Consider the following 16,557-nt stretch of genomic DNA (forward strand, 5'->3'; position numbering starts at 1 on the left):
GACTCTCTGCTCCTTTGCCTTTTATTTAAGAATTCAATTTTGAACTTTTACCTGCTCCCAGTGTCCCAGTTTGATTCCCCGCACCCCCAGTCAGACCAGAAAAAGCCCAGGTTTAGCATAGATTATTATAAGCATTTCAGAATTGATTTAACCTGTTTTACACTCAATATTGAGCTACGGTCGATGTAAGTAGCACTACTTGCGCATTCAATGTTGATTTAGGGAGGAAGTCTTACTCTTTAAATCACCAAACAGGAACTCGGGCTGACCATTTGCTGTGAGTGTGAATCATTAATCAGCAACTTTTCATGTCATGACCCAATTGGCCTGCTATGCTAGTGTGTGCACAGAGCTTCAGGTTTGTGGAGTCAAGTCTATCAAGCCTCGGAGCTAAAAAACATGTCTGTACTTATTTATTCTTGGATGCACATGCACACCCTTGCAACTGAACCTCTCCTTCAAATGGGGCGAGCAATGCATATCATCGCAACAAAGTATAGCGGCACAGAAGCCGCAAAAAAAGCAGCACGAAGTCGCTTTGAAACGCTGGCATTTGGCATAAAGGTGATATAATTCAGCGTAGTTTAAAGTGAGGGCAAAGTACTGACAGACATACAGCAATACAAAGAAAAAGAGGGACACCTGCCAAGTTTACTTCTACACTAGCACAAAAGTGTCTGTGTGCCGAATCTGTTTGTCCTCCTGCACAGTCTTGTCTGAGGCAGCAAACAGAAACGTATACATTCACATGCATCTTTTTTCACCTTTGAAGGCGAGTTTTAATCATCTGATGTCATATTTGCAAATGATACTGTGCGCAAAGGAGGTCAGCGCACGCACAGCGCATACATATGAATGTTTGCACAATGTTTGCACATTGACAAATCTGTCTGTGCTTGTGAGTTCGCAGTAAAGTGACTGATGTCAAAACGCAGTGTTTAGCGAAGCCGTGTGTGCGTTCGTGCCAGGTGGCGTTTTTTTAAGCATGACCAATAAAGTGCACGGCTATGCTTGGACAAATGTTTCAGCTGATTGGTTAATGGTGTCAAAGGAGTGGAGAAGAGTAAATAACAGAGGAGAGGGTGCAGCACTTCAACATACTTGAGACACAAGAGTGATCGCATGCGGTCACACACGAAGGACGGCCTGCACAGAGACCGGGTAGAGGGATTTACTAAACGTAGGCTATAATTAATGCCGGGACCTGAGATTTTAGTGTTTGCTTAAGGAGGCTGTGCGGAGGAGGCTGTATTGATATTTGTGCAGGAGGACAGAGGAGGGGACGGATCTCCCCCCCCCCATCCCGTGCTTCTTTGACTTCACTGTTTCCTTTAGTGGTTTGATTTATCAACAGTCTGATGCAAGACATGTCTTTAGTCACTTTACTAAAAACAGCTGCAGAGCAGTTCCTGAACAATTAATTATCACTGTTGCTTGGAACAGGAAATTATAAATTAGTTCTGTGACATGATACCAGATTTTCACCTATTGATATTTGCACTCATATAAACCAAACACGGACACTGTCTGATTATGATTTTACAAAATATCAGAGTTCCAAAATAAAAGCACTTATAGAGAAAGTTGAGGCGATTTTGAAATGTGCAACTAGATTCATGTCTGCTTAATGCTCCCTTATACACTCGCCAGCCACTTTATTAGGTACACCTTGTTAGTACTGGGTTGTACCCTGTTTTACCCTTTTTTACCGAGCTGCCTTAATCCTTCGTGGCACAGATCCAACTAGGTCCTCCAAACATTCCTCAGATATTTAGTACGGTGAACTCATTGTCGTGTTTAAGAAGGCAGTTTGAGATGATTAGAGCTTTGTTACATGGTGCGTTATCCTGCTTAAAGTAGATGGAAACACTGTGGTCATAAAGGCATAGGCATAGTGAGCAACAGCAATACTCGGGTGGCCTGCGGTGTTTAAACAATGCTCAGATGGTACTATACTAAGGAACCCAAAGTGTGCCAAGCAAATATTCTCCACACAATTACACCACTGGCAGGCGGAAGCATTGATACAAGGCAGGGTGGATCCGCGCTTTCACGTTGTTTATGCTAAATTCTGAGTCTCCGTTTCTTGTTAGCTGACAGGAGCGGCACTCGGTGTGGTCTTCCGCTGCTGTATCACATCTGCTTCAAAGTTTTGTTGTGCATTCAGAGATGCTTTTCTGCATACCTCGATTGTAACAAGGATTTATTTGAGTTACTGTTGTCTTCCTGTCAGCTCGAAGCAGTTTAAGCAGTCTGGCCATTCTCCTGTGACCTCTGACCTCAACAAGTCATTTTTCACCCAGAGAACTGCTGCTCACTGGATATTTTCTCTTTCTTGGACCAAATCTAAAAAAATGGCAGTGTGGGGAAATCCCAGTAGATCAGCAGTTTCTAAAAGACTCAGACCAGCTCATCTGGCACCAACAACTGTGCCACATTTAGAGTCACTTAAATCACATTTCTTTCCTATTCTGATGCTCAGTTTGAAGTTTGTGTTGCCAAATCCTACAAGACTAAAAGCATCGAGTTTCTGCCACATGACTCCCTCGTTTGATATGTGCATTAACAATCAGCTGAACCTAATAAAGGATCCAGCGAGTGAATTACGCTGTATATGCAGGCGTATCATGTTCATTGCTTCATTTACTACCGGTTTATGATTACAATGACTGAGTCTGACAGACACAAGAATACCAGTGTACCTGCACTGCCCTGAACTGTGTACACAGCAAATAAAGATTTTCACTGTGGTGTGTTTGCAGACCTGCATCCATTACTGGAGGATCCACTGGAGAAGTTGACACTACATGAATGAACATCATTTTTTCTTTTTTTAATTTAAATTATGATGTCAAAGAAGGTTAAGCTCACTAAGCCCTCCTTCCTCCCCCTGTGTCTCTCTGCTCAGCCATCTGTTCCACTGTGTTTTATGACCCTCATTACGATGCTGCAAACAGTGTTTCACAACTCTGCCTGTGAAAGAGCTGGGAGTGGATGAAAGAGGGCTGAAGTGAGCGAGCGGAAGAGCTAAAGAAAAGAAAGCAAAGCTGACTGAATGGCTCCACGTCCATTTTTCAAGATTGTTTTTACAGCCCAGGTAAGACCTTTACCCGGCTGCAGGTCTGCCCACACATCGGCAGACTCAACACGCACGCGCAGACACTTTTATCATTTTGGGGAAAGGATTATCCGTGACCCTAAACTGGAACCCATATGAATGGCCGCTGTTCTGATGGCGCCCAAGGCAACACTTTTTCCCAACCTTCTTCTTCACTCACTCCATTCATTGAAAAGCAACACCGTGTTGCCCAACACACAAAAGCCTCTCTGTACTCCTCACAATGCCACACACACAAGTCGGCATTAAATCATATCAAAACGTGCTCTAGACAGCAAACTCATGCAGTCCATAAAATAATACCAGTGTGGTAGATAAGCATCAGCCTTCCTTTTTCCAAGGCTGTTAAAAGCCACGGAGTTAGTCAAATAGCCTGTAGAGCTTTATGAGCTACAGCCTCCCCCAGGAAATACGTGTCACAGGCGAACAGCTCGGCAAGTGACTGGCTGCACAGACGGGATTCTTCAGAAATGTGAGAATGACGGGGAGAAGGAGGAAAGTTTTAAGGGCCTCAGCTTCCGCATGTTTTCTGGGATTTTCTAATTTGTATGAGGGACTTAAGTTCTTCAGGAACTAAACAAACACAGCCACTCCACCTTAACGCTGAAGCCTTAAGCATCATGTGGCCAGCGCATGTGCTTGCTCAGGTGTGTGTGCAAGCAACAGGTCACGTTAAAAAAGAAAAGAGCTTCATCGACTAAAACAAAGCTGATAAACTGAAATAGAAACTAAAAAGCAGATGAAATCCTTTTGCAGCCATGTTATACAGAGCGGTTGTCCCGGAAACTGATTTTCAATAAGAGCAAGACTTTGTACCGACAGCAGAGCTCGCATGCATTTAACATGCATTATCTGGCTAATTCACGAGGGCATTGCCACCCTAATAGGCTCTCCGAACAGATATGAGTCACTAACACTTAAACTGATTGCTACTTGCAATAAAATATTTATTCATGTCACGACAGGACAGGGCTGTTCCTGCCAAGCGGAGGAGCTGCTATCTGTTGCATGGGCTACTGAACAGCATGCTTTCCCCACTCCCCCTTATGGGTTTTGTTTTTCTTCAGGTCTGCATGTTAGCCAGATAACAGTGCAGTAAAAATCTGAAATCTAAACAAATGTACGCGAGTGTCTGTACTTTATCACCCTAATACCCGTCTCTAGATGTCGGCGCACATGTTACTCCACGCATCAGAATGTCTCCGAGCCTGCCATTATCTTTTTACAGGCTCGCTCCTGGCCTCGGGCCTACAGTACAGGCGGTCTGTTGTATCAGTTGACACCCCCAGCAGCAGCACAGCATCACAGAGCTGCATTCTTGGCTGCAGATGATAAACACAAAGCAGAGTGGACACTTCAGAGCAGGCTCTATGCGCCTGAAAGGGGAGGACCATACACAGCGCAGAGACAAGACATAGTAAGTATAGGTCTATGATTTCACACGGAAGTCTTTATTAATAACACAGTGCTGTGGCCTATTTGCCACATACATGTTTATCAGTCTCAAGGTTGCTAAACCTCCACAGAGTTACACAGGTTAGAGATGCCACAGGTCCGCACCCTTGTTTAATAAGCCTTTATCTATGACAAAGATAAAGTGTGTTTCCTGTAGTCACCACCCTTTGTATTTGTGGTTATGGTCAGGTTGTGGTCCAGAGTAGGAGTATTAACTCGTGAGAACCTCCAAGGCCGAAATATAAAGCCACATGAAGTGCAAAATGTGCAGCAGCTCAAATTCGCATAAAACTAAAGATAAAAAGCTACAAGTCTCTAGCGCTAATGCTTCCACTTTTGGCTAATTTGCATAACCCACAGTGTTTATGGTGCTGTTGCCTTTTGGATCATCCATCCATCGTCTCCTGTTTATTCAATTCGGGGTCACATAGTGGGCTGGAGGTTATGAGCTGTCATAGGGCGAGACGCACTGCTGGACAGGATGCCAGTCTATCGCAGGGCTAACACACACACACACGTGCACACGCACACAAATATTCATTCACACTTTGGCACCTATGGTCAATTTAGAACCACCAGCTAAATTGACAACATTTTTAGGCTGTGGGAGGAAACCAAACCACTTAGGGAGAACAACCACACAGAAAAGCCCCCAACTAGAGCCAAACCTTTCTACCTGTGAGGGGCTAATGAGTGCTAATCGCCCCTTTCAGAGGATTTTAAATCAAATTTGCTTTTAATAAGAGGAAGTCTACGCTCTGATTTTGGTGAGAATTTTCACAGCTGACTAATCAGCAAGTCTCAGCAAAGCATAGATATAATCATTTTGTCACTTCTGCTTCTGGAAAACATGAAGATGGAGGTGGCCATAATGACAGAACTGAGGCTTCAAAGTGAGCCTTCACATTCAACTTTTATATACAGTCCATGGTTGGGGTTAGTGTAAAACTGGACCCAGGATCAGGCGAGGGAAGGCACATGCTGACACAACGGTGATATATGAAAACTTGATACTACTAGTACATATGCATCAAGTTGCAAAATCAGTGAACACTGAGTACTTGATGGACCTGCTGTTTCCTACACTGTACCTACAGTACTCAGCGTGGTAAGAGCACTTTACCACGCAGGGTACTGTACATGCATGTCCACATATCCCAATACCTTATCTCTCCATTATCCACAGGCTTCCAAATTGAGGGTTAGACCATCGGCGGCACGCTCTGCTAGATGACAGGGCGAATATGTCTCAACACAGTTTATAGCTCGACTTTCAAGTTGCCATCAAACAATAGCTTTAGGCTCTGAATCAAAGCCCGGCTGACTCTCCAGTGTAAACAGGCTAAAAGCTGTAATGCAGCGGGGAGTGAGGGCTTTGTCACACAGGTGAGAGGAGTGGAATTTGAAGTGTGTGTGTGTGTGTGTGTTTGTGTGCTGAAGTGAGCTGTTATTCATGCAGGTTACTCATTGATCCAGACAAATTGAGGGAGTGGTGTACAAGCCAGGGATTGGCTCCAGGAGCGGGGTTCATCTGTGCGGGGTTACATGACGGAACACATACACAGAAACACACACACATTTCTACACTGTTAATGTCAGTCTTCAGATGAGCCAGATACACGTTGTACTTGTTTGTGTGTCTACAAGGGTATTTGTGTGCGAAATACACGCACACATAAGCTGACACACGAGTCCACCTTCCTCTCTCAGTCACCTGCTTGTCTAAACACTGCTGCGCATTTGTAAGGAAGGCCTTCCACACATGTCAGACTTACAAACACACTTTGTTATTAGACCGCTCTACGAGTGGAAGCTCTGACAAAGAATGTGACAGCTCCGTGCACGTCACATGGCAGACAAAGAAAGAGAGACAAGAAGAGAGAGAACACGCACACACACAGAGGAAGAGGAGGAGGAGGAGAGGCGGCATGACCCAACATGTGCTTGGCTCCGATGGAAAACCATCGGATGCTCCATCGCACAAAGGCTCGGGGAAGAGGAGCCGGGAAAGCTGGCATTCCGCGGGATAGGGTTGTGTACATTGGACTGAGCCACTGCTAAGAGAGACAGGATTCATGTATGTGTGTGTGTCTTGGTGGAAGGAGGGGGTGAGGGAATGTAGAAGATGTGGGCGATAGTAGGCAGTGCCTTAAGAAGAAAGAGGGGGGAATTAAGAGGAAAGCTGCAACAAAGGAAGGTAAAAAAGAGAGCATAGAGGAAGGTCACATGCACTTATGGTGTACTTTCCTTGCGACAGGGGGCATTGTCCTTTAAAGAAGCATCCTCGCTTCAAGTCTTTGCCTCCACAGTGTCACAACAACCATAATCAGGTCCAGCCAGTCCCAAAGTAAACTGAACCACTGAACTTGTCTGATGCACAAATCAGATCACTCTTCAGGCATTAGTTGGGAGGAGTGAAGGAGCTACACCGTAAAACTATCAATCAAGCAGATTAACAAGCCAACTGACGTATAATCTGACTGTAGGGTTTTGTAGTATTTCACTGTGAATGAAATATGACCTGCTTTGGTGACACACAGAGCAGCTTTCATCTTGTTCGTCTAAGCATGAAAGAAACTCACATTTGAAAAAACAAAAAACTGGGCCAGGGTCTGTGCACCACCTTTCTGTCATGACGTCGTAGCCTATTTTTGAAGGGTAAAGTCTGAGAGCACAAACATGCAAGAAATGCTTTACAGCCACACCCACAGATCCATGTGTGGGCCCCCCTCTTTCTTTCTTCTTGCAAAGGGGGAATTCAAAAGGAAAACTTTTAGAAAAAAACGTGGGTTATTAATTGTTAGAGCTGTTTAATGTTTACCTTGTCTCCCTCTTTTTTTTCCCCCATTCTACAGTCACACTGGCACCTAAGCATGCACAGTTTATAAGGCACAGCCTCCTCCCTGCAATCAGGCTATAAAAGGATTTGGTGCTATCTCACGAGATAACGAGTTCCTGAAAGCTGTCACCACATTTAAGAGCTAGACTTACCTGTGAATGAAGATTTCTTCATGATTCTGTGAGATGTTTCCTCTCCTGGTGGTTAAGGGGGTTCTTCACTTTGACAATCTAAGCTTGATTATCCGCTCTGGTTTCTCAGAATGTGTAAAGTTCACTTTTGCATCCGTAACTTTTGCAGGTTGTTTCTCTTTGTGCGTCTCTTGTTCGCCACTGATAGACGGTATACTAAACAACTGCAATAGAGCCTTCGTGGTGCAGCTAATACTAAATTTATTCCGCCTTTATGTCTAACTCTAACTCCTTGGGAAGACACTCTTCTGGAAGTGGATACAATCACACCTGCGCTCCTAACGCACGCCCAATCCATGAGCGGGAGTGGTTTACTGTAACAGTGAGGGCTTTCACCTATCAAAGCTCAGAGGTGGAATAACTGAGCGCGATATCTGGGGAGGTGTGGAGAAGAATTATTTGAAGCACAGTTAACTGGTGAACTGGGAAGCTTGGTGATCCGAAAATTCACCAGTGCGCAGGTTTGGACTATTGCGCAATATGGCACGATAATGAAAAATCTTACAATACCCCCTATCTCTCATTTTCTCTGTGTGTGATAATTTATCAGTTGCTGGCATCTCTCTCTCTCACACACATACAAACACACACACACCACCTCAGGTACTGTGTGGGCAGCTTTGTGTGTGTGTTTCGTGTAAGGATGTGGCCGGGTGGTGCGTGGAGGTGGAGGCGGAGGGGGGGGGGGCTTTTGTTTGTAGTATAAATCTTACGGCTGGGTAGAGACACGCGAGCAGTGGAGCCCACATCAATTCAAGTACTCAGCTGCGCCCGTGACCTTTAGCCTCTCTAAATTCCAAATGTCAAACTGCAGCAACCTGCTTCGTGTTCGTGGGGCCTGACTTCACATCCTGCCTCAAAGACCCGCACGTCTGAGCTGCAGAGACCTCTTGTGGCTGCTGCTGGCTCCTCCTCCTCCTTTTCCGCTCAGGAGTCTGCTCTTATGTACAGCTTAACGTTATTTATTTATTTATTTTAAAGGACGTGGCCTTTCATATCCGGCATGCTAGAGGACACAAAATCTCTGTCCATCTGTGTGTTTGCTTATTTCTTTGTCTAACCACTGCCTTTACACAATAAAGCGTTAAGCAACCAGACTTGGCACACAGGTACCCAGTTGGCAACTGAAGGTTTTTATCTAGATCAGATATTATGGCAGCATCATGTTGTGTGGTAACCTCTTGCAATGGGTTGAAATGACCTGTTTTTAGCATTTACGCACATACGCATCTTATGAAAGCACCCACTTGTTTGAGTTTCACAACAACATCTCATTATGTTCACAAAAGGTGAACTATGCATTATGCATCATGATGCTATTGTGTTGCCTAGCAGCCACCTTGCAGCAGACTATAATGACTTAATTTTAATCTGATAGAAAAAGATATTGCACTCATAAGTCTACCGTGATTAGTGTGTAACTTGTAGTCCAACAAGCTAATACATTCTCATAAACTCAATTCATTAAAAATACACAGAGTTCATGTGTGGAAGCCACTAAGTTTCTCTGCCATCTTGAACACAGCAGCCGAGATGGACATCACTCATCTGCCTAACGTGCCTGGAGACCGGCTGAGGACACAATTCGGCAAAGGTGGAGGTGAAAAAAAGTTGCAGGCGTTCGTGTCCTGTGGAGGCAAATTTTAATTCATGCCTCCTTGATCACCAAATAAGTGAAAATGCGAAGGAAGGAGACAACGTGACAGATAAAACAAGAGTAAATAGTGGCACAGTTACGGAGAGAAGGATTTTAAAAGTGACCTCAAAGTCCCCCGTCTTCTGCTTGACCGCTAATTCAATCCAATGGTCTAAATGTCGTGTTTTTGATCCTTTTGGGGGGATTAAAGCACAGTCATAACACTACAGCTACAGCCATTAGAAAGATTTGTTTGTTTGTTTTTTAAGCAAAAAAATGTTTTTAGCTCCTAAAAATTCTAATTTGCAAATATAATTTCCAAAAATCTAGACAATTAAAACACGTCTGTCCTACACCAGCCACCACAGCTAGGATTACGCACTTAAATTCGGGAGAGGTGGGAAAACAGAACTCAGCTGGATCTACTGACCTCTAGTGGTGGGACTTTACACACTGTACCTTATAAAGTAATGATCAAAACAAAAAACGAATAAAATAATGTTTGTAAAAGTATGTTTGTTTAGAGGATGTCTAACAGTTGAAATTGTACCTAACAGTATGGATGAATACTATAGTAGCTAAATTGCTAAATAAAATTATGAATAAAATAGTAAAAGTGTGGATAAATAGAAAAAAAAACTGTTAGCTAACCATGAAGGGTACATAAGTTAAAGTGGTCACATTGACTTAGTGTTAAATGTTGTGGTTATTAAAAGTGGACAAATGGTTTAAATAGTAGTTATACACCATGAATTTTTAAGGTACTCCAGATGAAACTAGTTGAAAAAAGTCTGTCTGTGGGCATAATACCAAAAGTGCTTTAACTGTCAAAACGAGCATGACTTATGTCACATGTTAGCTAATCTTGTACTTCTTGTAACTGACTTGTTGGATCAGCAGCTTCCACCTTTACCAAAACTGTCCTTTGATAATATTTTTGTTTTAAAAAAAGAAAAAAACAAGGTGTTTTTCAGAGCTTGTTTAAGAGCACCTTTGCTCACTGCGGAAACACGCCTTGCTGATGCTTTGCACTGTGCTGACGGTGACAAGTGGGTGAACGTGCAAGCTGTGTGACCCAGAAAAAAAATAAGACTGAACTAGATATATTATCCATCACAAGAATAAGTGCGTACTCTGAACAGATGGGGCCCTATCCTGCATTTTGAGTTTTACTGTAAATTATAGTGTGGTTACATGTTTTTAGCAAGCACCTTTAATAACTACAGCGTTAGAAATGAGGAACTAGAGTGGTGTTATCCTAAAATAAAAAACTGCCAGTCACACTAGACCGAGTAAGGCCAAACCAGCAAAACACAGAAATAAATCTAATAAGTTAAACTGCTGTGTTTTTCACCGCTCACAACTATCTTTAAAATGTAGGTTTTCCAGAGAAGTGGCACAAACAAGTCAAATGAGTCATCTCTGAAACCAAATAAATGTATGGGTGATGCACACTCATGATCAAGTGTTTCTGTTTTTTTCTTCACTTCAAAAGGTTGATGCAGCTCTGTTATGTCAGGTCTCGGAGGCTTTCTTTTTTTCTTTTCTTTTTTTGTCGTCAGTATCTATGCAGATAATAACCTTGGAGAACCCTGAGCCTCAATCACCTGGGTTTAAGCTGCCACTGAAGGTTTGAATAAGAATAAATCTGCAATATAGGAAAACATAAACAGCTTACAGTAAATAAGAAGATAACCAGGTCAGTTTTTAAGTTCTTTAATTTAAAGCAGTTCACTCTGTGTGCGCTGATGTCTTGGCTCACATTAGGAGACATGACCCCTTTGTTTGTTTTCAGCGGCCACAAACCTCATCCGGACTTCGGCAGTTAAGGGATAATGTTCCATAAGTGCTAATTCAGAAGCTCTGTGTACCAGATGGAGCAAACTCGATGGGCCTTCAGGAAGAAAGTGAACTCCACTGTTCAGTGGGATCTTAGACTCCTGCTTTGGCCTTTAACTTTGCTTTTAGTGCAGGACGTTGTGCTCTTTGAGTCGTGAGACTGAACATATCAAACCATTGATTAAGCAGCTTCTAAGAATACAGTTTGTAGCTGACTAACCTGTGAAATATTAAACCGAACTGTTTGCCTCGATCTTCAATCCTTATGCAATATACACATGACATGGTGTGGTTACACACACACACACACACACACACACACACACACACACACACACACACACACACACACACACACACACACACACACACACACACACACACACACACACACCAGTCTACAACACTATGTTTAGACCATTTTTTTTTTGTTTGTCTGTGATCTCAGCCTTGCTCTCTGCTTCTATTTGCCCCACAGCAAGCTTCAGTTTCACCAATAAATCAGCTTAAAGCTGCTCCAGTCTACCTGCTTTGGCTGCTTTTGGCTGCTTCATCACTGCCAAGTTATCTCAGCAGCACAGCTAGGATGCAGCGTAAAACGTAAATAATAACCAAATGTAAGATGTTAATAAAATGACATGAAACTTTGACACAGACATTGTTTTTGAATTCTGGTGTGTTACATCATCTCTTCCTTTAACAACACCCTGTAAGCATTTCAGAGCTGAGGAGAACAAATGAGGTAGTTCTTTATAATGCAGTGTTTTCCGTGGCTGACAGGTCCGGATGATAACAATGCACATAGACTGCTGCTTTTATAACACTTGCAGAATGTGGTTTTGAAACCACAGCATCTTCTTCTTCCTCTTCTATATTTTTTGCTGTCTCCATCTTAAATTGTTTTCTTTTATTCAAAATTGAAATAAATGTATTACAAAATAATTAATAAACAGTTGTATCACATGTGAATTCAATACAAATTTCAAATATTTTAAAAAAGCATTAAAAATGCATTGTGCTTTATTACTTTCCACCATAATAACCCAAAACGACTGGTAAACACTGATGTGTTACGGTTAAATCACACGCGTCACATTATATGGCAGCCACTGTGTGCTAATTACTAAGAAAACATCTCCACCACAGTATACACCGACACAAAGAAGAATCAAATGTCACGGTGACAAGCTTTGCAGCTTTCCTGCCGAGCAGAATCGAGTCGAGCATCTGCAGCAGACACTTTGCCCCAGCTTTCCTGGTTATACGATTGAACACGCACATGCTGCATCAGCACAATCAGGATAGTGTAAAACCCACACTGCTGGATGTGTAGCTGCTTAATAATGAGTAAATTGTTTTTCTTATTCAGAATCAGAGGAAAACTAATAACAGTGAGTATAAAATTATGATTATACACATTGAATTTTTTTTTTAAAAAAGATCATATTTATGTTGACATTTACAAAACTGGCTGGGCCTCCTCTGGTGTTAGGCCAAAGCCACATCCTGCTACTGAACTTGAGTTCCAGGTGAGTGTTATCGAGGCTGGATCTGTGGGTTCACAGCTGATGCACAAATGAGAGAGCGTTAACTTGAAAACATGGAAAACACCGATCCGAGTGCTATTTTCAGCCACACAGTGCAAATCCAAACCATTCACCCTTCAACACCTGCCTACACATCTTAAAAAAAAACACCGAGTGAATGTCACCGGTTTCCACTATTACCCTAATTACAGAAAACAGCTTCTGACAAAATGCTGAAGGAAAAAACAAAAAGCACGAGAAGTGAGTAACGAGTTACGTGTCTACAGTTCTTTTATTCCTCAGCGTCTGATCAACAGCTCAGACTCTGAAACCTGAAAGGGAAGTGGGAAGGAGGTTATGTTAAAGCAGACTGTCTGCAGATGGAGCTTCAAGTCGCATCCGTTTTTGTTTTTTTGTAAACACCCACTGGCAGTGTAACACTGCAGCAGATTATTATCTGTTACTGATGTTTTCAGTATTTTAGGACTTCAGGTTTAGAACACATGCTGTTTCCTGTTACAGGTTATGACAGGTACAAAAACCGCCGCAGTTGCTCAATAACAAATTTTTTGTACTTGTGCAAATCTGCCTGAATTCATCCACACTAGTGAACAAGACGGAAGATTGTATTTTTTATTTTTTATTTTTTTTTGTAAAGGCCATATGAAACTGTGGTGGAGGGTGCTCTCGGGTTCTTGGCTCTAACTTGTTTTTCTTCGAGCAGTCTCAGTTTCCGTCTCAGGCTCACCTCAAAAAGCATGTTTTCCACACCTCGCTGGACTTCTTGAAAGTGGTCTGCCTGTAAACACACACACGCACGCACGCACACAACAGCTTCCACGAGCATACATTGACATTTAACCCACAATCACTTAAACCCAAATTCACACTTGCAGGCTTTGGCTGCCCTTTCATGCTTCAGAGGCAGACTCGTTTTGTGACCACAGTCATGCTACACAACTACATCCAACTTATAGCGCTTGCACAATAGTGCCAGATGAGATGCTTTCTTTTGTTTTTCTTAGGTTATTGTTGACTCATACGGCACATCTCATCCCTGTGCTTAAGTAAAACGTGTCTTGACTTATTTTGTTTAAAGTGCCACTTCAGTTACAGTGCTTGAAAATCCACCGCTTGCTTAAGAGAACACATGCACTGGCTTGACTCAATGCTGGCAATAAATTATCATGCTGAAGTTTACAAATGGCTGTTTTTTCTTTATTTGGTTTGAGGTTAACTTTAATTTTCTAGGATTTAATACTCTGAATACTGATTTATCCTCGAATAATAAATGAATAGTGGGAGAGGCATTAAAATAAGAAAAAAGTTGGAAAAAAAACACGTTTGATTTGATTTGGGATGTCAGTGACTGAAGACGGGTTTAAATTCAAGCCATGGGACAGTTGTAAAATAGTTATGAAATTATTCAAACCTGTATGGCAAGTTGAGCGCTGTGAAGGCAATTTTAGAGATTTTAAAGATTTACCTAAGGATGATGTAGTTAACGTCTAGTAATTTCTTCAGGTGCCCACGTTATCCTGCATTCTTATACCACTTCATTGCACACTTCAAGTCTGAGCATAAACTGAGCTCCGTTTTGCATTAGACCGTGATGCCTGCAGTGGTGTGAAAAAGTGTTTGCCCACTTCCCGAGTTTCTTTTTTTTTTGTATGTTTATCACACTTAAATATTTCAGTTTGTTAACACAAGTAAACACAAAATGCACTTTCTAAAGGAAGGTGTTTATTAGTAAGGGGGGGAAAAAATCCAAACTTACATGGCTTGGAAAGATGAGTTCAATTTCTCTAGCCGAACCCAGGCCTGATTACTGCCACACCTGTTCTCAATCAAGAAATCACTTAACTAGGACCTGCCTTACAAAGTAGAGAAGACCAAAAGATCCTCAAAATCCAGACGTCATGCCGCGATCCAAGGAAATTCAGGAACAAATGAGAAACAAAGTAACTGAGATCTCTCAGTCTGGAATAGGTTATAAAGCCATTTCTAAAGCTGTGGGACTCCAGTTAACCACAGTGAGAGCCATTATCCACAACTGGCAAAAACATGGACCAGTGAAGAAGCTTCCCCGGCAGACCAAAATGACCCCAAGAGTGCAGCAACGACTCATCCAAGATATCTCAACAGATCCCAAACCAACATTCAAAGAACTGCAGGCCTCACTTGTCTCAGTTAAGGTCAGTTTTCATGAATCCACAAAAAGAGAGACGCTGGGGAAAAAATGGCCTGCATGACAGATTTCCAAGACTAAACCACTGCTGAGCAAAAGGAACATAAAGGCTCATCTCAGTTTTGTCAGAAAACATTTTTATAATTTCCAGAACTTTTTTGGAAAAATACTCTGACGACACAAAAGTTTTTGGGAGGTGTGTTTCCCATTACATCTGGCGTAAAAGTAAAACAGCATTTTCAAAAAGGAACATCATCAACATCATACTGACGGTAAAATACGGTGGTGGTAGTGTGATGAGCTGGGGCTGTTTTTCTGCCTCAGGACCTGGAAAACCATGAATTCTGCCGTCTACCAAAACATCCTGGAGGAGAATGTCCAGCATCTGTTGATGACCTCGAATTAAAGCGCACTTAGCTTCTGCAGCAGGACAATGATCCAAAACACACGAAAAAGTCCCTGGATGGCTTACAAAACTAAATGAAGACTTTGGAGTGGCTTAGTGAAAGTCCTGGCCTGAATCCGACTGAGATGCTGTGGCAACACCACAGCATCTCAAGTGGAAACCCTCCACTGTGGCTGAGTGGGGCAAAATTCCTCCACAGAGCTGTAAAAGGCTCATTGCCAGTTATCGCAAATGCTTGATTAAAGCTGTTGCTGTTCAGGCTGGAACAACCAGTTATCAGGTTAGGAGAGGGCAATGACTTATTCACACTGGGCCATGTAGGTTTGCCCCCCCTTCATAATAAACACTTTCATTTAGAAACTGCGTTGTGTTTACTCGCATTATCTTTTTCTAATATGTAAATGTGTTTGATGATCTGAAAAGTATGACAAATACTTCCCCAAAAAAAGTAAATCAAGAAGGGGGCAAACACTTCTTCACACCACTGCACAGTAAGATACTGTAATATGTGTAAACAGTAAATTACTGCAAATGCCAAAGGAGTGTGGGAAAGTACCTGCTCACTACTGTGATTCCATTCACCGTGGTAACCTGGCTGAGAAAAAATGGCCAATGAGAGAGAAGATTTCTTTTAAAATACTAAAAGGTTGGTATAAAGTATTATTGTTATTCATTTACATGTATCTGAGACATTTGTAAGTGCCCTGTCCTCTGACTTGTTTTGTTGCCCTCTGCCTTGCAGTCTGTGACTATAAAGGAAGCAGGGAGAAAAAAAGTTTTCATGTGGTATTTTGATTAGATTTTTTTCCTCTCAGGGTTGTGGTAGAGAGGGTTTCACAACATCTGATTTTTTTTTTAATTACTGTAAATGAAAAATACAGTATGTTACTGAAAATACTTTTTACAGTAAGTTACTGACATCCAGCTGCCTGTAAGTTAGGAAATTACTTTAACATTTATAGCAACCCTTGGTAATTTTTTAGTTATTTAATTTTTTTAATTTTTAAATTAACAACCATTTAGAAAAATGACGTTGGTTGTATTATAAATCTTTTACAGTGGAAATGAACACAAGCTTTAAGAGCTAAAGTGTTACTTCTTTGGGATATGATGGAAACATTTTAAAATTATAACAGTTTTTATCGTCCTAGCATTGCATTAGTTTGACTAGTTTTTTGACTAGTCCTGTTGTTAAAATCACGCTAATGTATGAAGACATGTAGACATTGCACACCAACATATCTGGTGCTGTATTAACACGTGGTAACACTGTTGTATTATGCTGTGAGTTTGTACTGCTGTAGTAATCTCAGTGCCACGTCTTACTAAAAATAAATAAATAAAAACTAACTAGATTCA

At 41.9% G+C, this 16,557-nt stretch overlaps 1 protein-coding gene across 1 annotated transcript in view; it reads right to left on the reverse strand.

The window, feature by feature from the left end:
* The window catches only part of LOC146576029 (septin-9-like), an 81,183-nt gene extending 73,324 nt beyond the window's left edge, over positions 1 to 7,859 (reverse strand). The window contains exon 1 of the mRNA XM_085271020.1: positions 7,565 to 7,859. Coding sequence (XP_085127146.1) covers positions 7,565 to 7,586 — 22 coding nt within the window. The 5' untranslated portion in view covers positions 7,587 to 7,859. The remainder of the gene's footprint in view (positions 1 to 7,564) is intronic.
* Positions 7,860 to 16,557: the final 8,698 nt, after the last annotated feature.

Source organism: Mchenga conophoros, linkage group LG4 (assembly GCF_057382185.1).
Source record: "Mchenga conophoros isolate Kocher_MC1m ecotype Shallow Benthic linkage group LG4, M_conophoros_male_GT1.1, whole genome shotgun sequence".
NCBI lineage: Eukaryota > Metazoa > Chordata > Actinopteri > Cichliformes > Cichlidae > Mchenga > Mchenga conophoros.